We start from the raw sequence: 24,193 nt of genomic DNA on the forward strand, positions 1-24,193 counted from the left end.
TCTGATTCTTGTGACAAAGTTAGTGGATTTCCCGACACTTGGACAACAGGTGTTCAGCAAAAGCTTTCCTCCTCTCCCCCACCTTGTTCAAGAAGGAAGCCACTTGAAAGCACACAAAAAATCAGGACTGGGGACTCGCTAAAATGTTAAATATACTTATTTTCGTATATTTATATATAGATAGGACTGTTTATCAGATGCGATTGTTCAAAGAATATATTATTTATTCTTGAGTTGTCCATTAAAAAGAATAATTCCAGCAGTTACATAAAATAGGTGAAATAGTTGCAAAGTGATTGTCCATTTGTCCATAATTAGCTTATTAGTTGAGATTCACCCATCTTTTCCTGGGATCCTGAATGGTAGCTTGCGTCTGTGTCCAGCACGTGTGTCAGGGCCTACATGTCAGCTGTCTCTTCAGCTCTTAGATCCTAGGACTGATCGTGTAATGTAGAATGGAAAAAGAGACCCCGAGACCCCCTCCCTGTATGGGTTGTATAGGTCCCTCACAGCACCTGTTCTTCTGCTTATTGCACTAGCTTACACTGAGCTAAAAAGACAAGAATAGGCTGAATGTCTTGTCAGCAAAACCTAGCTCGAGGCTGATCTATATAGAATTCAGATTAAAAAATGAATCTCCACAATTCATATTTAACAGTAATATAGCACATCTATATGTGTATAGGATTATAATGTTTATTACAATATTATGGTTATATAAGAGATTTCAAGAATGTGGAATGTTAATTGTAAGATATAGTAACTGCAAGTTATCAGACGGTAATGGGCAAGCTGAAAGGATATATAGGAGAAATGCATGTATGTGATCCCTATGGTATGTTATTTTATTATTGTATGTACTGGTTTCTTGTTTTGTAAAAAAAAAAAAAAACTAATTAAAAAATCTCAAAAATTTATTGCATTAAAAAAAAGAATAGGAAAAAGGCTTCTCCCCTGTGTGGGTTCTCTGGTGTCTAACAAGATCTGATTTATGGTTAAAACATTTCCCACATTCTGAACATGAAAAAGGCTTCTCCCCTGTGTGAGTTCTCTGATGTGTAACAAGAGTTGATTTCTCTGTAAAACATTTCCTACATTCTGAACATGAAAAAGGCTTCTCCCCTGTGTGGGTTCTCCTGTGAATAACCAAAGAGGATTTCTGGTTAAAACATTTCCCACATTCTGGACATGAAAAAGGCTTCTCCCCTGAGTGGGTTCTCTGGTGCTTACGCAAATCTGCTTTCTGGTTAAAACATTTCCCACATTCTGAACATGAAAAAGGTTTCTCCCCTGTGTGGGTTCTCTGGTGCTTAATCAAATCTGATTTCTGGTTAAAACATTTGCCACATTCTGAACATGAAAAAGGCTTCTCCCCTGTGTGGGTTCTCTGGTGGATATTAAGATGTGCTTTCCGGTTGAAACATTTCCCACATTCTGAACAGGAAAAAGGCTTCTCCTTAGTGTGAGTTCTCTGGTGTCTAACAAAATCTGATTTCCGGTTAAAACATTTCCCACATTCTGAACATGAAAAAGGCTTCTCCCCTGTGTGAGTTCTCTGGTGCTTAACAAAAACTGATTTCTGGTTAAAACTTCTGCCACATTTGGAACAAAACAATTTATTGTCTGCTGTGTGTATTTTTTGATGTTTAAGAATAGACTTTTCGAGGGTAAAACTATTTCCATTTTCTGAACGTGAAAATGGCTTCTTTCCTTTAGGAGCAGTTCGTTTTTCAATGCTTATTTTTTTATTTTTATTTTCCTTCATAGTCGGTAATGAATCAGAAGACAGGACCTGTTCCATAGGCTTAGATGATAGATCTTTGCTTTGAAGGGAAGATGCGATATCTGGAGAAATGGCATTCACTTCAATTGTATCCTGTGGGATCTCAAGATCATCCGATTTAAAAATCTCCTGTCCCTCTGATCTCCTGGTACAGTCATCTGCCCAGAAAAAAAACAATTAATAATTTTGAATAAAATATCCTTGAAATTTATATTTTTGAACATTTCTACTTAAAATGACTGTAGAAATGGCAAGTTATTGACAGAATGACAGTGAAAGGTGAAAACCTCATAGGATGAACCAGTAGAGCGTGGTGTTCAACTGTTTGTTCATTCTGTCTACAAAATATGGAATAAGAAGCCATCAAAAAATGCTATGTAGGCAAAAATGATACCAATAAAAACGTCTACTCATCCATAAAACAATCCAGCAAAATCCGGTCTCTCAAAGTCAAATATCCCCTTTGCTTCTGAGCCTTACAGTGTGCTCAAACCACATTTAGCATCCATCTATTTGGCATTACTATAGTGAGAAGAACCCACTTAATTTACGGTGTGTGTCTCCTGGAGCACAATCTGGGCACTATGTGTTGGGTAATAAAATGGCACATGTGTAATTTTCACTCTCCAACATCCACTGCGTGCTAATTTCTGGAAAGAGCCTGTGGAGTCAAAATATTCAATGCACCAATAGTTAATTCATTGAGGGTTATAATTTTCAAAACGGAGTTACTTTATGGTGATTTCTACTGCTCTGGTTTTCTGTCATTTTATTATATTAAGGCTTCTGTAAATGGTGTGTCCCATCTCCTCTGGTGATAAGCAAGGCAGTCCCTGGGATCTGGAAAACGGAGTAGATAGCACCAAGACTGTTCGTGGTGGCCATCTTTTGAGCTGCCAGGTGACCATGACCAGTGTCCCTAATACATTGTGTCTGCAAACTATTCCACCAAGATCTGCATTACAATAGCTAAATGGCGCTCCTTCCTTTCTTAACCTGCCATCTGACCAGACAGTAGTGTACAACCGTACATAGGGCATTGTCAAATTCAAGAGAAGTTTAAAAATAATTTGTAAGGTCCATTTGTTTCCTATTATCCTTTGTGAAGAATTCCAAAGTTATCACCACATAAAGTGACACACGTCAGATTTGAAAATGGAGCCTGATTATTAACACAAAACTGGCTGCAGGAAGGGGTTAAATCAGAGTATTTTGGGAGCTAACTACTGTAGTCAAAAACTGAGACTATAGACAATAACACATCTACTGAAATGATCAAACTCAACAGTCTTCATCAGTTAAAAACGAGTAACTAGTGGTGAAACCTCTCTGGGGTAATTAGAGTCTGGGGCTCGGTGTCTCTTGGCAATCTAAACTATCGTAAGGGACAATATTTTCTGTCAGATGAGTGTTAAGAAGAAATATTAGACATTTAAAGACAACTTTTTATAATAGTGCAGAGCTCAGGTGTCTTAAATTTAGCCCTCGGGCATTGGGAAGAGGTAATGGAGATCTTCTTTTAAAGACAAGGGAGGGAGTTACAGAGTCACATAAGTGAGTCAGGCCGATCCCACCACAATGAAACTATCGTAGAGAATGAATCTGTAAAAAAAGACAGAATAAAATATATGTTACATCCCCAACAACAACGTGTGTATCAGGGGAGAACTACAACACTAAACCGGAATTGCAGTCATTTATGGTGGACCATGGGAGCTACTATGAGTTCTGACGAGAAGAGTAGAGAAAGTATTAGTGCTCCCATTTCAGGAGAGATTGTGCAGTAATCTGAATTCCTTAGGATTTAAAACATAATGGAATTTATGACATGGAGTGTATCCATGAAGCCAGGGCTTGAACCATGCTAACACATCTCCTGCAGGCGTGAATAAATGTATATTACAGCCATCAGCCGCGCACAGCTTAGAGATATATCATGGCACAGGTGTAATGTTTTTATGTAGTTTATCACGATCCTGTTTGAAGTTAATTGGTTTGAAACGTCAAGATAAAGGGAAACTCTGTTGTTATTGGACAGAAATTCACACTTGGCCCTCACTGCACATTTAATGTTGTCGATCATAAAAGTGAAGTTTGGCCAGAAAGACTGGACCTGGTCTTGTAGGGACCATATGAGGACATTCAGCAGCACAGAAGGGAGAGAAGGTAGATTCATCCAATAAGATATCAGGGATCTAGGAAGCCAACAGCATCATTACCCTCCGCTTTCTCTTACAGGACCATCATAATATTTTTCTTCAAGTGATTTTCTAAGTTGTCAGCACATTCTACGTACACTGTAATTTGGCTTTGTAGTTTACAGATCTGAGCAGGTAACAGTCAGCATCTTCTAATCCCAGGGGGGAGGTGGATCCTCCAGGTTGTAAGTTCTCTGGAAAAGGGCTTTCCCAATTCACAAAGTAATTTGAACATTTTCACAGATGGAGGAGAATGTTATGCTCTAGTGGCAAAAATGGTGATCACACGATTGTGATATGACAGGACTACACCACCGATAAAGTAGCCACAGCCGGTGACTGAGAAGACTCTATGACTTCTCAGCATTTAGTGGTTACTACTCACCTGGGTAGTCATATGTAGGAATCTCCTCTTTACACCACTCTTCAGACCTCACATATGTCTCTGTAGTATTAATATGGGTCAGATCTTCACCCTGAAACAAATATTGTAAAAGTCACAGACAGATGGCGAAGTCCCATCTATGATCAGCTCTAATCCTGCTATCTCCACCGTTCTCATAACACAAATATAAAACATATAATACTGATGGCTAAAACAAAATTGAGCACAAGACCTTCACAGCCATCTACACATCATAGGGGAGATCTCATGACACCTTCTCTCCATCTACCTGATGAGCCGGAGGAACACTGAGATCTTCTTGTTTACAGTCCTGTGGAAGAAGAGGACGGGGACATCTCTCTGGTGTTGTCCTCTTACTGGATAGATCTGGAGGAAACACATACAGGGACTGAATTCATTCTTTACATACAGATAATTATAGGCCGTGTGTATTTAGTCCTGTCTATTACCTGGTGATGTGAGGGGCTGGGGAACCTCCATCATGACGTCCTTGTACAAATCTTTGTGTCCTTCTAAACACTCCCACTCCTCCATGGAGAAATAGACAGCGACATCCTGACACCTTATAGGAACCTGACACATACAATGATACCGTCATCCCCCCGATCCCTCCATAGCGTTACCGTATAAGGTCCCAGCATTCCTAGCAGTGTCACCTCTCCAGTCAGCAGCTCAATCATCTTGTAGGTGAGTTCTAGGATCTTCTGGTCATTGATGTCCTCATGCATCAGGAGGTGAGGTGGAGGCCCAGTGCTTGGGCTCAGGGGTTTTTCCCATCCCTCAGACACAGGGTCCTGACAGCGCTCACTAGAGGTCTTCTTCACTACTTTATAATCCTGGTAATGGAGAGACTCATTAATAAATCTCACTACAGACATTTCCACAGTCCTCACCTCTCCAGTTCTGTCCATCTGTTATTCCCATAGATAAGAATGATGTAATGTGACGTCATCAGAATCTCTCACCTCTCCAGTAAGCTGGAAGAGGATCTCTAGGTTGAGGTATAATATCCTCTCCACCATCTTGTCTCTGTCTGTATCCATCTTTGATGGGTAAATCAAGAAAATTCTCTTATCTAGAAGATCTTCACTGAGAGGGCCTGATATTGTAGAGACCTGAATGAGAAGAGGAGACGATGTAACATCATAAAAATCCTGTGTAATAATACAATTACTGGAGACAATAAGGGGAAACATATGAGGAGATTTATTATTTTACAGTATTTAGTTTTCTTCTTTACATCTACTAATAAAACCTATATATTTTATGTCACAGAAAACAAGCAGTTTCTTCCTCGGAGTCTCCAGTTAAATGCGTTTCTCATAGACTCATCTTCCATAAAGCGAATTCTCGTCTCATTTACCGACACTGGAATCAGCATTAGCAATACTGCAGGAGATATTCATTACACGTGACATGAGAAATAATTACTTCATGATGAGGATGACATATTTATTTCTACTACAGCTCTAGATACATATTTGGCCAGAGTCCGTCACTGACTACATCACCACCAGCCGTCTATATGAATGTTTCCCGTCTTTCCCGGGCTCTACCATGTTAGATCTCATGACTGATTCACACACAGAAGTTTGAGGCTTTTATAAAAGCTTTTTTGTTAGCACAAACACCGCGGACAGAAATTACTTGATACCAAAGTCTCCATATACAGTTTTTATGGGGTTTACTTCTGCCCTCAGGTTTTCCTATACTACAAGAAATACACCAGAAAAAAAGCAGATATTAAAATGTTTCAAAAGAAAATTGGCACCGACAATTCTTGTAAAAAGAAAGAAACTTGCAAAAAGTATTAGGCCCATTGTTATTTCTTAACAGGTTAAACATTTGTTTTAAAAAAAATAACTCTTTTGGGCACAGGAACATAGATGTACACTGCAGGGATGGCACAAGTGTGGCTGCAACAGAAACCCTGGCAGTTTAACCACTTACTGTTGTCAAAAGGAAACATGGCATCTAAGAAGGTTTGACAAAGTTCGGCTCAATTGCCCTCCTCACCCAAGTACTCGATAGTAATAAGTTACCTTTTAACACCCCCATACACATTAGACTAAAGTTGCATTAAAGCACTGATTTCAGTGGGGTTTAGTCGACTATACAATGTATTTGGGGCCTACCGAGAGATGATGTCAGGGCAGAGAAGGATCTGGCATCCTGAATTTCAGAGGCTAATCCGTTTGTTCTTCCTGTAGATAATCCTCCGCTAGAGGAGTCTGGAGGAGACGGTCTCATACAGACCACAGGAAAGCTGGAATATTTGTGTGTATGGGGGAGTCGGGAGAGATAGCCGTCTGCCAAATGACCACCCAGGAAACACTTATCTCTTGTGTATGGGGCTGTTAGTATTACACTGACAGGCAGGGATAATACACAGCACTACAGTAGTACAGTGCATCACTGAGCAATCAGAGATTTGTATGTTGTATGATCGCACTAATCAGTGTTGTTTAAAAAAAAGTTTAAAGTGAAAAAAATATTACAGTTTTATCAACAAGAAATATCAGTCACTATAGGGAAAACAGATTCACTGCGCCATATTAGGTAAGTCACGTCCATAACAACAATAGCTATAATTGGGCCACCCAACCTCAAAAGGAAAAAAATAAATAAATATATATATATATATATATATATATATATATATATATATATATATATATATATATAGAGAGAGAGAACTCCTATCTCCTGATTCTGCAAGCCTGGACCAGATGATGTGGAGATGAATGAGGAAGAACAATGTCCAAGGGTACGTGCCCACGATCAGGAATAGCAGCGTTTTGGATGCAGCTCACCTGCGCTGCGTATAAAACGCTACATTCCACATTACAAGCACAGTGGATGGGATTTATAGAAATCCCATGCCCACGGTCCTTCTATTTGACGTTGCGTAAACTCACCGGTGGTGCGGGTTTACGAGCCGCAGCATGTTAATTTCTGTTGTGGAGACACTAGTCTCTGGAAACAGAAATTTCCACAATAGAATGTATTAGATGTGGTAAATCCGCATTGTTCAATGAACACATGCAGATTTAACTGCGTGATTGAATGCAGCGTATTAATGCATAATGCAGAAGAAGCAGTCCGGAACTTTCTGGTTACATGTAGCAGTACATAACTTTTGTTACAAGCCACAACAGTTCAGCAAACCATTATGAGAAGGCCCATCATCCCCTGTGTCACTACGGCCCCTGAGAGCTACTCTAAGCTCCCAGTTGATTTGTGAGGACCTCACTGGCTGAGGTCCATCGGTACAACTCCTCAGTAGTACTCTCTATGTCCATTCGATGACTGGCTTCCTCAGGGGGCTGGGGTTATAATGCAATAAAAAATGGAGTCACTTACCTTTTAAAGCCTTTGCTTTAGCACCATAGGTCCAATAGGCACCAATAAATTGGCCACTTCTATGTCCAAAATCTTAACTGCTTCTTGCTCTTTCTTCCTGCAGTCATAGTGGAGATAATATGGCGAAATTTTAAATTGATATACCACTTTTAAAGATAAATCATGTTTTAATGCTTTTAATCCTTTAATTAGGGTTTATTTACCCCTACGGTAATTTGGTAATACGTAAATATCTCATAGGTCCTGGGTTTATTAGCATCTGCACCAAGAATGGGGCTAAGTGAGAATTTATTAATTACCCATGGGGTAGATAGTACCATTTTGTGTATGTAGGAGGCAGTACTGTGGGAAAATTTTACTGTGTGTGGGGAGGTGGCAGTACTGTGGGAACATTACACTGTTAGAGGGGGATGGCAGTCCCCTGGAAACATTATAATGTGCATGGAAGGATGGTGGTATTGTGGGAACATTAAACTTTGTGCTAGGGGAATGCTAGTACTGTGGGAACATTATACTGTGTGTGGTGGGAATGGTGGTACAGTGGGAATATTATAATGTGTGTGAGGGATGGTGGTACAGTGGAAACATTATACTGTGTGTGGGGAGGATGGTGGAACTGTGGAAATATTATCTTTTGTATGAGAAATGGCAGTACTGTAGGAACATTATACTGTGTGAGGGACATCATACATACTGCATAAGGGGTGTAAGATTGTGCGCCATAAAGAGCGAAAATCCTCAGTGTTGTGCAGCATTTGTATAAGAAGATTGCCATCTGTCATCCAAGGAAAACCCTCCAGAACCAATGGGAAAAGGTAGAGTTTCAGGAAGGAGTCTAGATGGTTCACCGGGTAAGGTGACTTTGATGACCCAGTTTCTTGACATAAAAGGCCAGCTCCCCAAAATGGGAGCAGATCTGTTGCAAAGCCAAGAATCGAGCACGATATGTGCAGGGGAATCTGAAGCCGAGGAACCAGGCCGTGGTAAAGCGCCCAAGGCAGCGCGTTGTGGTGCGCCGGGCAGCAGAACCCGGCCGGTGCCAGATGAGTCCCAGAATCCAGTCTATGCTAGCTAAAGCCCGAGAACCAGACCTGCGCCGGTCAAGAGCCGAAGTCTCAACTACGCCAGTCAAGGCCAGAGAACTAGACCCCAGTACTTCGGGAATGAGAAATGCCCACAGTTGGATAAGCACCGAAGATCCGCGAGGAGATTCCTCTCGGGAGTATACGCCTATGGTGAAGAGTGGGAGGCGCAAGTGAGCCAGGCTGCTACTTCCAGCACGGACGTATGGTACAGGGGTTGGTCCAGGCAACTACAACAAGCAGGGCAAGGCTGGTTGAAGTGATGGCGGCCCAGCGAGCCTTGATAAACTTTGTCAGGAGGACTTGCATCCTAGGGGGAAGAACCGGAAACCCCCGCTAGGGAAAATAATATATACAGTGGGTACAGAAAGTATTCAGACCCCTTTAAATTTTTCACTCTGTTTCATTGCAGCCATTTGGTAAATTCTAAAAACTTCATTTTTTTTCTCATTAAAGTACACTCTGCACCCCATCTTGACAGAAAAAAAACAGAACTGTAGAAATATTTGCAAATTTATTAAAAAAGAAAAACTGAAATATCACATGGTCATAAGTATTCAGACCCTTTGCTCAGACAATCATATTTAAGTCACATGCTGTCCATTTCCTTGTGATCCTCCTTGAGATGATTCTACTCCTTCATTGGAGTCCAGCTGAGTTTAATTAAACTGATAGGACTTGATTTGGAAAGGCACACACCTGTCTATATAAGACCTCACAGCTCACAGTGCATGTCAGACCAAATGAGAATCATGAGCTCAAAGGAACTGCCCAAGGAGCTCAGAGACAGAATTGTGACAAGGCACAGACCTGGCCAAGGTTACAAAAGAATTTATGCAATACTCAAGGTTCCTAAGAGCACAGTGGCCTCCATATTCCTTAAATGGAAGAAGTTTGGGACCACCAGAAGTCTTCCTAGACCTTGCCGTCCAGCCAAACTGAGCCTTGGTGAGGTAAAGAAGAACCCCAAGATCACTGTGCTGAGTTCCAGAGATGCAGTAGGGAGATGGGAAAAAGTTCCACAAAGTCTATCAATGCAGCCCTCCACCAGTCGGGCCTTTATGGCAGAGTGGCCCGACGGATCCTCTCCTCAGTGTAAGACATATGAAAGCCTGCATAGAGTTTGCTCAAAAACACATGAAGGACTCCCAGACTATGAGAAATAAGATTCTCTGGTCTGAGACGAAGATAGAATTATCACCAAAAAGTTCTAAGAGGTATGTGTGGAGAAAACCAGGCACTGCTCATCACCTGCCCAATACAATCCCAACAGTGAAACATGGTGGTGGCAGCATCATGCTATGGGGGTGTTTTTCAGCTGCAGGGACAGGACGACTGGTTGCAATTGAAGGAAACATGAATGGCAAAGTGCAGAGATATCCTGGATGAAAACCTCTTCCAGAGTGCTCTGGACCTCAGACTTGGCCGAAGGTTCACTTTCCAACAAGACAATGACCCTAAGCACACAGCTAAATCAACAAAGCAGTGCCTTCAGAACAACTCTGTGATCATTCTTGACTGGCCAAGCCAGAGCCCTGCCCTAAACCCAATTGAGCATCTCTGGAGAGACCTGAAAATGGCTGTCCACCAATGTTCACCATCCAACCTGAAGGAACTGGAGAGGATCTGTCAGGAAGAATGGCAGAGGATCCCCAAATCCAGGAGTGAAAAACTTGTTGCATCATTCCCAAGAAGACTCATGGCTGTACTAGCTCAAAAGGGTGCTTCTACTCAATACTGAGAAAAGGGTTTAAATACTTATGACCCTGTGATATTTCAGTTTTTCTTTTTAATAAATTTGCAAAAATTTCTACATTTCTTTTTTTTTTCAGTCAAGATGGGGTGCAGAGTGGACTTTAATGAGAAAAAAATTAACTTTTTAGAATTTACCAAATGGCTGCAATGAAACAAAGAGAGAAAAAATTAAAGGGGTCTGAATAATTTCCGTACCCACTGTATATAATATATATATTTGTCGGGACCATCACCCTTGTCAATAGCTAAAGTAACATACGGTTAGAGGCGGCTATTACAGTTAGTGAGCCGGAGAATTCATAGTATATCTGATATTGTAGATATCACCTTGTAATCTCCCTGTTCTGCATTATTCACTGTTGCTATAGTTATCAAAATTCCCCCATATTAGGGACATAAATAATTATATTGGTTACTCCCACATTGTCTATGTCTGTGCGTTGTACCCAGTCACCTGATTACAGGGGCATAATGGGGGCATTATACTGTGTGGGGGCATCATACATCCTGCATAAGGGGCATAATGGGGGCATCATACATCCTGCATAAAGGGCATAATGGGTGCATTACACTGTGTGGGGGCATCATACATACTGCATAAGGTGCATAATGGGGGCATTACACTGTGTGGGGGCATAATACATCCTGCATAAGGGGCATAATGGGGGCATTACACTGTGGGGGGGGGGCATCATACATACTGCATAAGGGGCATAATGGGGGCATTACACTGTGTGGGGCATCATACATACTACATAAGGGGCATAATGGAGGCATTACACTGTGTGGGGGCATCATACATCCTGCATAAGGGACATAATGGGGGCATTACACTGTGTGGAGGCATCATACATCCTGCATAAGGGGTATAATGGGGGCATTACACTGTGTGGGGGCATCATACATACTGCATAAGGGGCATAATGGGGGCATTACACTGTGTGGGGGCATCATACATACTGCATAAGGGGCATAATGGGGGCATTACACTGTGTGGAGGCATCATACATCCTGCATAAGGGGTATAATGGGGGCATTACACTGTGTGGGGGCATCATACATACTGCATAAGGGGCATAATGGGGGCATTACACTGTGTGGGCATCATACATCCTGCATAAGGGGCATAATGGGGGCATTACACTGTGTGGGGGCATCATACATCCTGCATAAGGGGCATAATGGGGGCATTACACTGTGTGGGGGCATCATACATACTGCATAAGGGGCATAATGGGGGCATTACACTGTGTGGGCATCATACATCCTGCATAAGGGGCATAATGGGGGCATTACACTGTGTGGGGGCATCATACATCCTGCATAAGGGGCATAATGGGGGCATTACACTGTGTGGGGGCATCATACATCCTGCATAAGGGGCATAATGGGGGCATTACACTGTGTGGGGGCATCATACATCCTGCATAAGGGGCATAATGGGGGCATTACATGGTGTGGGGGCATCATACATCCTGCATAAGGGGCATAATGGGGGCATTACACTGTGGGGCCAGTAAAGGGGTCCTGTACTATGAGAACAATACGTTTCCTCCCTTCCTGTCTCCATAGTTGGGTCGTATGTATCTATTACAGGAAACAGAACAAAAACCTTATGATTCTTATAAAGGGGCAACACAAGACCCCAAAAGAGTCTCGGTGCTGAAGGGGTTAATGCCCCCTACGCCCAGTAATGGGGGTCTCCACATACCTCCACCTGCAGAGCCGCCACCACATATATGGCTGCTCTGTGCGCACAGGAGCTGTGATGAGGTCACAGGAGGGGAGGAGTCAGGGGTCACATGATCAGGGGCCTCAGTGGATGCAGGACTCTGCTGTGCTGGTTGTCATGGTGCTGGATGAGCTGAAGTTTATGTGTGGGGTCAGGAGGGGTTTACAGTGTGGATGTAGCAGAGCCGCGTGTGTACGAGGTGTACGGAGCAGAGCCGCGTGTGTACGAGGTGTACGGAGCAGAGCCGCGTGTGTACGAGGTGTACGGAGCAGAGCCGCGTGTGTACGAGGAGTACGGAGCAGAGCCGCGTGTGTACGAGGTGTACGGAGCAGAGCCGCGTGTGTACGAGGTGTACGGAGCAGAGCCGCGTGTGTACGAGGTGTACGGAGCAGAGCCGCGTGTGTACGAGGTGTACGGAGCGGAGCCGTGTGTGTACGAGGTGTACGGAGCGGAGCCGTGTGTGTACGAGGTGTACGGAGCGGAGCCGTGCGTGTACGAGGTGTACGGAGCGGAGCCGTGCGTGTACGAGGTGTACGGAGCGGAGCCGCGCGTGTACGAGGAGTACGGAGCAGAGCCGCGCGTGTACGAGGCGTACGGAGCGGAGCCGCGCGTGTACGAGGCGTACGGAGCAGAGCCGCGTGTGTACGAGGCGTACGGAGCAGAGCCGCGTGTGTACGAGGCGTACGGAGCAGAGCCGCGTGTGTACGAGGCGTACGGAGCAGAGCCGCGTGTGTACGAGGCGTACGGAGCAGAGCCGCGTGTGTACGAGGTGTACGGAGCAGAGCCGCGTGTGTACGAGGTGTACGGAGCAGAGCCGCGTGTGTACGAGGTGTACGGAGCAGAGCCGCGTGTGTACGAGGTGTACGGAGCAGAGCCGCGTGTGTACGAGGTGTACGGAGCAGAGCCGCGTGTGTACGAGGTGTACGGAGCAGAGCCGCGCGAGTGTACGAGGTGTACGGAGCAGAGCCGCGCGTGTACGAGGTGTACGGAGCGGAGCCGCGCGTGTACGAGGTGTACGGAGCGGAGCCGCGTGTGTACGAGGTGTACGGAGCAGAGCCGCACGTGTACGAGGGGTACGGAGCGGAGCCGCACGTGTACGAGGTGTACGGAGCGGAGCCGCACGTGTACGAGGTGTACGGAGCAGAGCCGCGTGTGTACGAGGCGTACGGAGCAGAGACGCGTGTATATGAGGGGTACGGAGCAGAGCCGCGTGTGTGTACGAGGTGTACGGAGCGGAGCCGCATGTGTACGAGGTGTACGGAGAAGAGCCGCGCGTGTACGAGGCGTACGGAGCAGAGCCGCGCGTGTACGAGGCGTACGGAGCAGAGCCGTGTGCGTACGAGGCGTACGGAGCCGAGCCGCGTGTGTACGAGGGGTACGGAGCAGAGCCGCGTGAGTTTACGAGGTGTACGGAGCGGAGCCGCATGTGTACGAGGTGTACGGAGCGGAGCCGCGTGTGTACGAGGTGTACGGAGCGGAGCCGCGTGTGTACGAGGTGTACGGAGCCGAGCCGCGTGTGTACGAGGTGTACGGAGCCGAGCCGTGTGTGTACGAGGTGTACGGAGCGGAGCCGCGTGTGTACGAGGTGTACGGAGCAGAGCCGTGTGTGTACGAGGTGTATGGAGCGGAGCCGCGTGTTTACGGGTGTACGGAGCGGAGCTGCGCGTGTACGAGGTGTACGGAGCGGAGCCGCGCGTTTACGGGTGTACGGAGCGGAGCCGCGCGTTTACGGGTGTACGGAGCGGAGCCGCGCGTTTACGGGTGTACGGAGCGGAGTCGCGTGTGTACGAGGTGTACGGAGCAGAGCCGTGTGTGTATGAGGTGTACGGAGCGGAGCCGCGCGTTTACGGGTGTGCGGAGCAGAGCCGCGTGTGTACGAGGTGTACGGAGCGGAGCCGCGTGTGTACAAGGTGTACGGAGCGGAGCCGTGTGTATACGAGGTGTACGGAGCGGAGCCGCGCGTTTACGGGTGTACGGAGCGGAGCCGCGTGTGTACGTGGTGTACAGAGCAGAGCCGCGTGTGTACGAGGTGTACGGAGCGGAGCCGTGTGTGTACGAGGTGTACGGAGCAGAGCCGTGTGTGTACGAGGTGTACGGAGCGGAGCCGCGTGTTTACGGGTGTACGGATCGGAGCCGCGTGTGTACGAGGTGTACGGAGCGGAGCCGCGTGTGTACGAGGCGTACGGAGCGGAGCCGCGTGTGTACGAGGCGTACGGAGCGGAGCCGCGTGTGTACGAGGTGTACGAAGTCGAGCCGCGTGTGTACGAGGCGTACGGAGCCGAGCCGTGTGTGTACGAGGTGTATGGAGCAGAGCCGCGTATGTACGAGGTGTACGGAGCGGAGCCGTGTGTGTACGAGGTGTACGAAGCGGAGCTGTGTGTGTACGAGGTGTACGGAGCGGAGCCGCGCGTTTACGGTTGTACGGAGCAGAGCCGTGTGTGTACGAGGTGTACGGAGCGGAGCCGCGCGTTTACGGGTATACGGAGCGGAGCCGCGTGTGTACGAGGTGTACGGGGCGGAGCCGCGTGTGTGCGAGGTGTACGGAGCGGAGCCGTGTGTGTACGAGGTGTACGGAGCGGAGCCGCGCGTTTACGGGTGTACGGAGCGGAGCCGCGTGTGTACGAGGTGTAAGGAGCAGAGCCGCGTGTGTACGAGATGTGCGGAGCCGCGCGTTTACGGGTGTACGGAGCGGAGCCGCGTGTGTACGAGGTATACGGAGCGGAGCCGCGTGTGTACGAGTTGTACGGAGCAGAGCCGCGTGTGTACGAGGTGTACGGAGCGGAGCCGCGCGTTTACGGGTGTGCGGAGCGGAGCCGCGTGTGTACGAGGTATACGGAGCGGAGCCGCGTGTGTACGAGGCGTACGGAGCAGAGCCGCGTGTGTACGAGGGGTACGGAGCAGAGCCGCGTGTGTGTACGAAGTGTACTGAGCGGAGCCGCATGTGTACGAGGCGTACGGAGCGTAGCCGCGTGTGTACGAGTTGTACGGAGCCGATCCGTGTGTGTACGAGGTGTACGGAGCAGAGCCACGTATGTACGAGGTGTACGGAGCGGAGCCGCGTGTGTACGAAGTGTACAGAGCGGAGCCATGTGTACGAGGTGTACGGAGCGGAGCCGCGCGTTTACGGGTGTACGGAGCGGATCCGCGTGTACGAGGTGTACGAAGCGGAGCCGCGTGTGTACGAGGTGTACGGAGCAGAGCCGCGTGTGTACGAGGTGTACGGAGCGGAGCCGCGTGTGTACGAGGTGTACGGAGCAGAGCCGCACGTGTACGAGGTGTACGGAGCGGAGCCGTGTGTACGAGGTGTACGGAGCAGAGCCGCACGTGTACGGAGCGGAGACGTGTGTGTACGAGGTGTACGGAGCGGAGACGTGTGTGTACGAGGTGTACGGAGCGGAGACGTGTGTGTACGAGGTGTACGGAGCGGAGCCGCACGTGTATGAGGTGTACGGAGCAGAGCCGTGTGTGTACGAGGTGTACGGAGCGGAGCCGCGCGTTTACGGGTGTACGGAGCGGAGCCGCATGTGTACGAGGTGTACGGAGCGGAGCCGCGCGTTTACGGGTGTACGGAGCGGAGCCGCTTGTGTACGAGTTGTACGGAGCAGAGTCGCGTGTGTACGAGGTGTACGGAGCGGAGCCGCGCGTTTACGGGTGTACGGAGCGGAGCCGCGTGTGTACAAAGTATACGGAGCGGAGCCGCGTGTGTACGAGGCGTACGGAGCAGAGCCGCGTGTGTACGAGGGGTACGGAGCAGAGCCGCGTGTGTGTACGAGGCTTACGGAGCGGAGCCGCATGTGTACGAGGCGTACGGAGCGTAGCCGCGTGTGTACGAGTTGTACGGAGCCGATCCGTGTGTGTACGAGGTGTACGGAGCAGAGCCACGTATGTACGAGGTGTACGGAGCGGAGCCGCGTGTGTACGAGGTGTACGGAGCGGAGCCATGTGTACGAGGTGTACGGAGCGGAGCCGCGCGTTTACGGGTGTACGGAGCGGATCCGCGTGTACGAGGTGTACGAAGCGGAGCCGCGTGTGTACGAGGTGTACGGAGCAGAGCCGTGTGTGTACGGAGCGGAGCCGCGCGTTTACGGGTGTACGGAGCGGAGCTGCATGTGTACGAGGTTTACGGAGCGGAGCCGCGTGTGTACGAGGTGTACGGAGCGGATCCGTGTGTGTACGAGGTGTACGGAGCGGAGCCGCGCGTTTACGGGTGTACGGAGCGGAGCCGCGTGTGTACGAGGTGTACGGAGCGGAGCCGCGTGTGTACGAGGTGTACGGAGCAGAGCCGTGTGTGCACGAGGTGTACGGAGCGGAGCCGTGTGTGTACGAGGTGTACGGAGCGGAGCCGCGCGTTTACGGGTGTATGGATCGGAGCCGCGTGTGTACGAGGTGTACGGAGCGGAGCCGCGCGTTTACGGGTGTACGGAGCAGAGCCGTGTGTGTACGAGGTGTACGGAGCGGAGCCGCGCGTTTACGGGTGTATAGATCGGAGCCGCGTGTGTACGAGGTGTACGGAGCGGAGCCGCGTGTGTACGAGGCGTACGGACGGAGCCGCGTGTGTACGAGGTGTACGAAGTCGAGCCGCGTGTGTACGAGGCGTACGGAGCCGAGCCGTGTGTGTACGAGGTGTACGGAGCTGAGCCGTGTGTGTACGAGGTGTACGGAGCAGAGCCGCGTATGTACGAGGTGTTCGGAGCGGAGCCGTGTGTGTACGAGGTGTACGAAGCGGAGCCATGTGTACGGAGCGGAGCCGCGTATGTACGAGGTTTACGGAGCGGAGCCGCGTGTGTACGAGGTGTACGGAGCAGAGCCGCACGTGTACGAGGTGTACGGAGCGGAGCCGCGTGTGTACGAGGTGTACGGAGCAGATCCGCACGTGTACGAGGTGTACGGAGCGGAGCCGCGTGTGTACGAGGTGTACGAAGTCGAGCCGCGTGTGTACGAGGTGTACGGAGCAGAGCCGCACGTGTACGAGGTGTACGGAGCGGAGCCGTGTGTACGAGGTGTACGGAGCAGAGCCGCACGTGTACGAGGTGTACGGAGCAGAGCCGCACGTGTATGAGGTGTACGGAGCAGAGCCGTGTGTGTACGAGGTGTACGGAGCGGAGCCGCGCGTTTACGGGTGTACGGAGCGGAGCCGCGCGTGTACGAGGTGTACGGAGCGGAGCCACGCGTTTACGGGTGTATGGAGCGGAGCCGCGCGTTTACGGGTGTACGGAGCGGAGCCGTGTGTGTACGGAGCACAGCCGTGTGTGTACGAGGTGTACGGAGCGGAGCCGCGCGTTTACGGTTGTACGGAGCAGAGCCGCGTGTGTACGAGGTGTACGGAGCGGAGCCGCGTGTGTACGAGGTGTACGGAGCGGAGCCGCGCGTTTACGGGTATACGGAGCGGAGCCGCGTGTGTGCGAGGTGTACGGGGCGGAGCCGCGTGTGTACGAGGTGTACGGAGCAGAGCCGCGTGTGTGTACGAGGTGTACGGAGCGGAGCCGCATGTGTACGAGGCGTACGGAGCGTAGCCGCGTGTGTACGAGTTGTACGGAGCCGATCCGTGTGTGTACGAGGTGTACGGAGCAGAGCCACGTATGTACGAGGTGTACGGAGCGGAGCCGCGTGTGTACGAGGTGTACGGAGCGGAGCCATGTGTACGAGGTGTACGGAGCGGAGCCGCGCGTTTACGGGTGTACGGAGCGGATCCGCGTGTACGAGGTGTACGAAGCGGAGCCGCGTGTGTACGAGGTGTACGGAGCACAGCCGTGTGTGTACGAGGTGTACGGAGTGTGTACGGAGCGGAGCCGCGTGTGTACGAGGTGTACGGAGCAGAGCCGCACGTGTACGAGGTGTACGGAGCGGAGCCGTGTGTACGAGGTGTACGGAGCAGAGCCGCACGTGTACGAGGTGTACGGAGCGGAGACGTGTGTGTACGAGGTGTACGGAGCGGAGCCGCACGTGTATGAGGTGTACGGAGCAGAGCCGCACGTGTACGAGGTGTACGGAGCGGAGCCGTGTGTACGAGGTGTACGGAGCAGAGCCGCACGTGTACGAGGTGTACGGAGCGGAGCCGCGTGTGTACGAAGTGTACGGAGCGGAGCCGCGCGTTTAAGGGGAAAAGGGACCGGAGCCGCGTGTGTACGAGGTGTACGGGGCGGAGCCGCGTGTGTACGAGGTGTACGGAGCGGAGCCGCGTGTTTACGGGTGTACGGAGCGGAGCCGCGTGTGTACGAGGTGTAAGGAGCAGAGCCGTGTGTGTACGAGATGTACGGAGCGGAGCCGCGCGTTTACGGGTGTACGGAGCGGAGCCGCGTGTGTACGAGGTATACGGAGCGGAGCCGCGTGTGTACGAGTTGTACGGAGCAGAGCCGCGTGTGTACGAGGTGTACGGAGCGGAGCTGCGTGTGTACGAGGTATACGGAGCGGAGCCGCGTGTGTACGAGGCGTACGGAGCAGAGCCGCGTGTGTACGAGGGGTACGGAGCAGAGCCGCGTGTGTGTACGAGGTGTACGGAGCGGAGCCGCATGTGTACGAGGCGTACGGAGCGTAGCCGCGTGTGTACGAGTTGTACGGAGCCGATCCGTGTGTGTACGAGGTGTACGGAGCAGAGCCACGTATGTACGAGGTGTACGGAGCGGAGCCGCGTGTGTACGAGGTGTACGGAGCGGAGCCATGTGTACGAGGTGTACGGAGCGGAGCAGCGCGTTTACGGGTGTACGGAGCGGATCCGCGTGTACGAGGTGTACGAAGCGGAGCCGCGTGTGTACGAGGTGTACGGAGCAGAGCCGTGTGTGTACGAGGTGTACGGAGTGTGTACGGAGCGGAGCCGCGTGTGTACGAGGTGTACGGAGCAGAGCCGCACGTGTACGAGGTGTACGGAGCGGAGCCGTGTGTACGAGGTGTACGGAGCAGAGCCGCACGTGTACGAGGTGTACGGAGCGGAGACGTGTGTGTACGAGGTGTACGGAGCGGAGCCGCACGTGTATGAGGTGTACGGAGCAGAGCCGCACGTGTACGAGGTGTACGGAGCGGAGCCGTGTGTGCGAGGTGTACGGAGCAGAGCCGCACGTGTACGAGGTGTACGGAGCGGAGACGTTTGTGTACGAGGTGTACGGAGCGGAGCCGCACGTGTATGAGGTGTACGGAGCAGAGCCGTGTGTGTGTACGAGGTGTACAGAGTGGAGCCTCGCGTTTACGGGTGTACGGAGCGGAGCCGCGTGTGTACGAGGTGTACGGAGCGGAGCCGCGCATTTACGGGTGTACGGAGCGGAGCCGCTTGTGTACGAGTTGTACGGAGCAGAGCCGCGTGTGTACGAGGTGTACGGAGCGGAGCCGCGCGTTTACGGGTGTACGGAGCGGAGCCGCGTGTGTACGAGGTATACGGAGCGGAGCCGCGTGTGTACGAGGCGTACGGAGCAGAGCCGCGTGTGTACGAGGGGTACGGAGCAGAGCCGCCTGTGTGTACGAGGCGTGCGGAGCGGAGCCGCATGTGTACGAGGCGTACGGAGCGTAGCCGCGTGTGTACGAGTTGTACGGAGCCGATCCGTGTGTGTACGAGGTGTACGGAGCAGAGCCACGTATGTACGAGGTGTACGCAGCGGAGCCGCGTGTGTACGAGGTGTATGGAGCGGAGCCATGTGTACGAGGTGTACGGTGCGGAGCCGCGCGTTTTCGGGTGTACGGAGCGGATCCGCGTGTACGAGGTGTACGAAGCGGAGCCGCGTGTGTACGAGGTGTACGGAGCAGAGCCGTCTGTGTACGAGGTGTACGGAGTGGAGCCGCGCGTTTACGGGTGTACGGAGCGGAGCCGCATGTGTACGAGGTGTACGGAGTGGAGCCGCGCGTTTACGGGTGTACGGAGCGGAGCCGCATGTGTACGAGGTTTACGGAGCGGAGCCGCGTGTGTACGAGGTGTACGGAGCGGAGCCGTGTGTGTACGAGGTGTATGGAGCGGAGCCGCGCGTTTACGGATGTACGGAGCGGAGCCGCGTGTGTACGAGGTGTACGGAGCGGAGCCGCGTGTGTACGAGGTGTACGGAGCAGAGCCGTGTGTGTACGAGGTGTACGGAGCGGAGCCGTGTGTGTACGAGGTGTACGGAGCGGAGCCGCGCGTTTACGGGTGTATGGATCGGAGCCGCGTGTGTACGAGGTGTACGGAGCGGAGCCGCGCATTTACGGGTGTACGGAGCGAGCTGCGTGTGTACGAGGTGTACGGAGCGGAGCCGCGCGTTTACGGGTGTACGGAGCGGAGCCGCGTGTGTACGAGGTGTACGGAGCGGAGCCGCGTGTGTACGGAGCGGAGCCGCGTGTGTACGAGGTGTACGGAGCAGAGCCGCACGTGTACGAGGTGTACGGAGTGGAGGCGTGTGTACGAGGTGTACGGAGCAGAGCCGCACGTGTACGAGGTGTACGGAGCGGAGACGTGTGTGTACGAGGTGTACGGCACGGAGACGTGTGTGTACGAGGTGTACGGAGCGGAGCCGCACGTGTATGAGGTGTACGGAGCAGAGCCGTGTGTGTACGAGGTGTACGGAGTGGAGCCGCGCGTTTACGGGTGTACGGAGCGGAGCCGCGTGTGTACGAGGTGTACGGAGCGGAGCCGCGCGTTTACGGGTGTACGGAGCGGAGCTGCTTGTGTACGAGTTGTGCGGAGCAGAGCCGCGTGTGTACGAGGTGTACGGAGCGGAGCCGCGCGTTTACGGGTGTACGGAGCGGAGCCGCGTGTGTACGAGGTATACGGAGCGGAGCCGCGTGTGTACGAGGCGTACGGAGCAGAGCCGCGTGTGTGTACGAGGTGTACGGAGCAGAGCCGCATGTGTACGAGGCGTACGGAGCGGAGCCGCGTGTGTACGAGGTGTCCGGAGCGGAGCCGCGTGTGTACGAGGTGTACGGAGCCGAGCCGCGTGTGTACGAGGTGTACGGAGCCGAGCCGTGTGTACGAGGTGTACGGAGCCGATCCGTGTGTGTACGAGGTGTACGGAGCAGAGCCACGTATGTACGAGGTGTACGGAGCGGAGCCGCGTGTGTACGAGGTGTACGGAGCGGAGCCATGTGTACGAGGTGTACGGAGCGGAGCCGCGCGTTTACGGGTGTACGGAGCGGATCCGCGTGTACGAGGTGTACGAAGCGGAGCCGCGTGTGTACGAGGTGTACGGAGCAGAGCCGCGTGTGTACGAAGCGGAGCCGCGTGTGTACGAGGTGTACGGAGCGGAGCCGCGCGTTTACGGGTGTACGGAGCGGAGCCGCGTGTGTACGAGGTGTACGGAGCGGAGCCGCGTGTGTACGAGGTGTACGGAGCAGAGCCGTGTGTGTACGAGGTGTACGGAGCGGAGCCGTGTGTGTACGAGGTGTACGGAGCGGAGCCGCACGTGTATGAGGTGTACGAAGCAGAGCCATGTGTGTACGAGGTGTACGGAGTGGAGCCGCGCGTTTACGGGTGTACGGAGCGGAGCCGCGTGTGTACGAGGTGTACGGAGCGGAGCCGCACGTTTACGGGTGTGCGGAGCGGAGCCGCTTGTGTACGAGTTGTATGGAGCAGAGCCGCGTGTGTACGAGGTGTACGGAGCGGAGCCGCGCGTTTACGGGTGTACGGAGCGGAGCCGCGTGTGTACGAGGCGTACGGAGCAGAGCCGCGTGTGTGTACGAGGTGTACGGAGCAGAGCCGCATGTGTACGAGGTGTACGGAGCGTACCCGCGTGTGTACGAGTTGTACGGAGCGGAGCCGCGTGTGTACGAGGTGTACGGAGCCGAGCCGCGTGTGTACGAGGTGTACGGAGCCGAGCCGTGTGTGTACGAGGTGTACGGAGCGGAGCCGCGTGTCTACGAGGCGTACGGAGCCGATCCGTGTGTGTACGAGGTGTACGGAGCAGAGCCACGTATGTACGAGGTGTACGGAGCGGAGCCGCGTGTGTACGAGGTGTACGGAGCGGAGCCATGTGTACGAGGTGTACGGAGCGGAGCCGCGCGTTTACGGGTGTACGGAGCGGATCCGCGTGTACGAGGTGTACGAAGCGGAGCCGCGTGTGTACGAGGTGTACGGAGCAGAGTCGTGTGTGTACGAGGTGTACGGAGCGGAGCCGCGCGTTTACGGGTGTACGGAGCGGAGCCGCATGTGTACGAGGTTTACGGAGCGGAGCCGCGTGTGTACGAGGTGTGCGGAGCGGAGCCGCGTGTTTACGAGGTGTACGGAGCAGAGCCGTGTGTGTACGAGGTGTACGGAGCGGAGCCGCGCGTTTACGGGTGTATGGATCGGAGCCGCGTGTGTACGAGGTGTACGGAGCGGAGCCGCGTGTGTACGAGGCATACGGAGCGGAGCCGCGTGTGTACGAGGTGTACGAAGTCGAGCCGCGTGTGTACGAGGCGTACGGAGCCGAGCCGTGTGTGTACGAGGTGTACGTAGCAGAGCCGTGTGTGTACGAGGTGTACGGAGCAGAGCCGCGTATGTACGAGGTGTTCGGAGCGGAGCCGCGTATGTACGAGGTGTTCGGAGCGGAGCCGTGTGTGTACGAGGTGTACGAAGCGGAGCCATGTGTACGGAGCGGAGCCGCGTATGTACGAGGTTTACGGAGCGGAGCCGCGTGTGTACGAGGTGTACGGAGCAGAGCCGCACGTGTACGAGGTGTACGGAGCGGAGCCGCGTGTGTACGAGGTGTACGGAGCAGAGCCGCACGTGTACGAGGTGTACGGAGCGGAGCCGTGTGTACGAGGTGTACGGAGCAGAGCCGCACGTGTACGAGGTGTACGGAGCAGAGCCGCACGTGTATGAGGTGTATGGAGCAGAGCCGTGTGTGTACGAGGTGTACGGAGCAGAGCCGTGTGTGTACGAGGTGTACGGAGCAGAGCCACGTATGTACGAGGTGTTCAGAGCGGAGCCGTGTGTGTACGAGGTGTACGAAGCGGAGCCGCGCGTTTACGGGTGTACGGAGCGGAGCCGCGTGTGTACGAGGTGTAAGGAGCAGAGCCGCGTGTGTATGAGATGTACGGAGCGGAGCCGCGCGTTTACGGGTGTACGGAGCGGAGCCGCGTGTGTACGAGGTGTACGGAGCGGAGCCGCGTGTGTACGAGGCATACGGAGCGGAGCCGCGTGTGTACGAGGTGTACGAAGTCGAGCCGCGTGTGTACGAGGCGTACGGAGCCGAGCCGTGTGTGTACGAGGTGTACGTAGCAGAGCCGTGTGTGTACGAGGTGTACGGAGCAGAGCCGCGTATGTACGAGGTGTTCGGAGCGGAGCCGTGTGTGTACGAGGTGTACGAAGCGGAGCCATGTGTACGGAGCGGAGCCGCGTATGTACGAGGTTTACGGAGCGGAGCCGCGTGTGTACGAGGTGTACGGAGCAGAGCCGCACGTGTACGAGGTGTACGGAGCGGAGCCGCGTGTGTACGAGGTGTACGGAGCAGAGCCGCACGTGTACGAGGTGTACGGAGCGGAGCCGCGTGTGTACGAGGTGTACGAAGTTGAGCCGCGTGTGTACGAGGTGTACGGAGCAGAGCCGCACGTGTACGAGGTGTACGGAGCGGAGCCGTGTGTACGAGGTGTACGGAGCAGAGCCGCACGTGTACGAGGTGTACGGAGCAGAGCCGCACGTGTATGAGGTGTATGGAGCAGAGCCGTGTGTGTACGAGGTGTACGGAGCAGAGCCGTGTGTGTACGAGGTGTACGGAGCAGAGCCACGTATGTACGAGGTGTTCAGAGCGGAGCCGTGTGTGTACGAGGTGTACGAAGCGGAGCCGCGCGTTTACGGGTGTACGGAGCGGAGCCTTGCGTGTACGAGGTGTACGGAGCGGAGCCGCACGTTTACGGGTGTACGGAGCGGAGCCGCGCGTTTACGGGTGTACGGAGCGGAGCCGCGTGTGTACGAGGTGTACGGAGCAGAGCCGTGTGTGTACGAGG

General features: G+C 52.6%; 1 protein-coding gene across 3 annotated transcripts in view; it reads right to left on the minus strand.

The window, feature by feature from the left end:
* Positions 1 to 881: 881 nt before the first annotated feature.
* LOC141213626 (uncharacterized) overlaps positions 882 to 24,193 on the minus strand; it is a 35,279-nt gene continuing 11,967 nt past the window's right edge. Inside the window, exons 1-8 of one of the 3 annotated variants that reach the window (XM_073665237.1) lie at positions 12,299 to 12,389; positions 7,751 to 7,847; positions 5,353 to 5,502; positions 5,044 to 5,223; positions 4,837 to 4,960; positions 4,656 to 4,753; positions 4,367 to 4,457; positions 882 to 1,941 (exon numbers count right to left, since the gene is read on the minus strand). In XM_073665237.1, the coding sequence (XP_073521338.1) occupies positions 923 to 1,941; positions 4,367 to 4,457; positions 4,656 to 4,753; positions 4,837 to 4,960; positions 5,044 to 5,223; positions 5,353 to 5,430 (1,590 nt within the window). In that variant the 5' untranslated portion in view covers positions 5,431 to 5,502; positions 7,751 to 7,847; positions 12,299 to 12,389 and the 3' untranslated portion in view covers positions 882 to 922. Of the gene's footprint in view, positions 1,942 to 4,366; positions 4,458 to 4,655; positions 4,754 to 4,836; positions 4,961 to 5,010; positions 5,224 to 5,352; positions 5,503 to 7,750; positions 7,848 to 12,298; positions 12,390 to 24,193 lie in introns of those variants that run through there. The other 2 variants (XM_073665239.1, XM_073665238.1) reach the window with 2 other exon arrangements.

The sequence above is a fragment of the Phyllobates terribilis genome, unplaced genomic scaffold, assembly GCF_046119375.1.
Source record: "Phyllobates terribilis strain yellow unplaced genomic scaffold, ASM4611937v1 Scaffold_200__1_contigs__length_3551848, whole genome shotgun sequence".
In the NCBI taxonomy this organism is placed as follows: Eukaryota; Metazoa; Chordata; class Amphibia; order Anura; family Dendrobatidae; genus Phyllobates; species Phyllobates terribilis.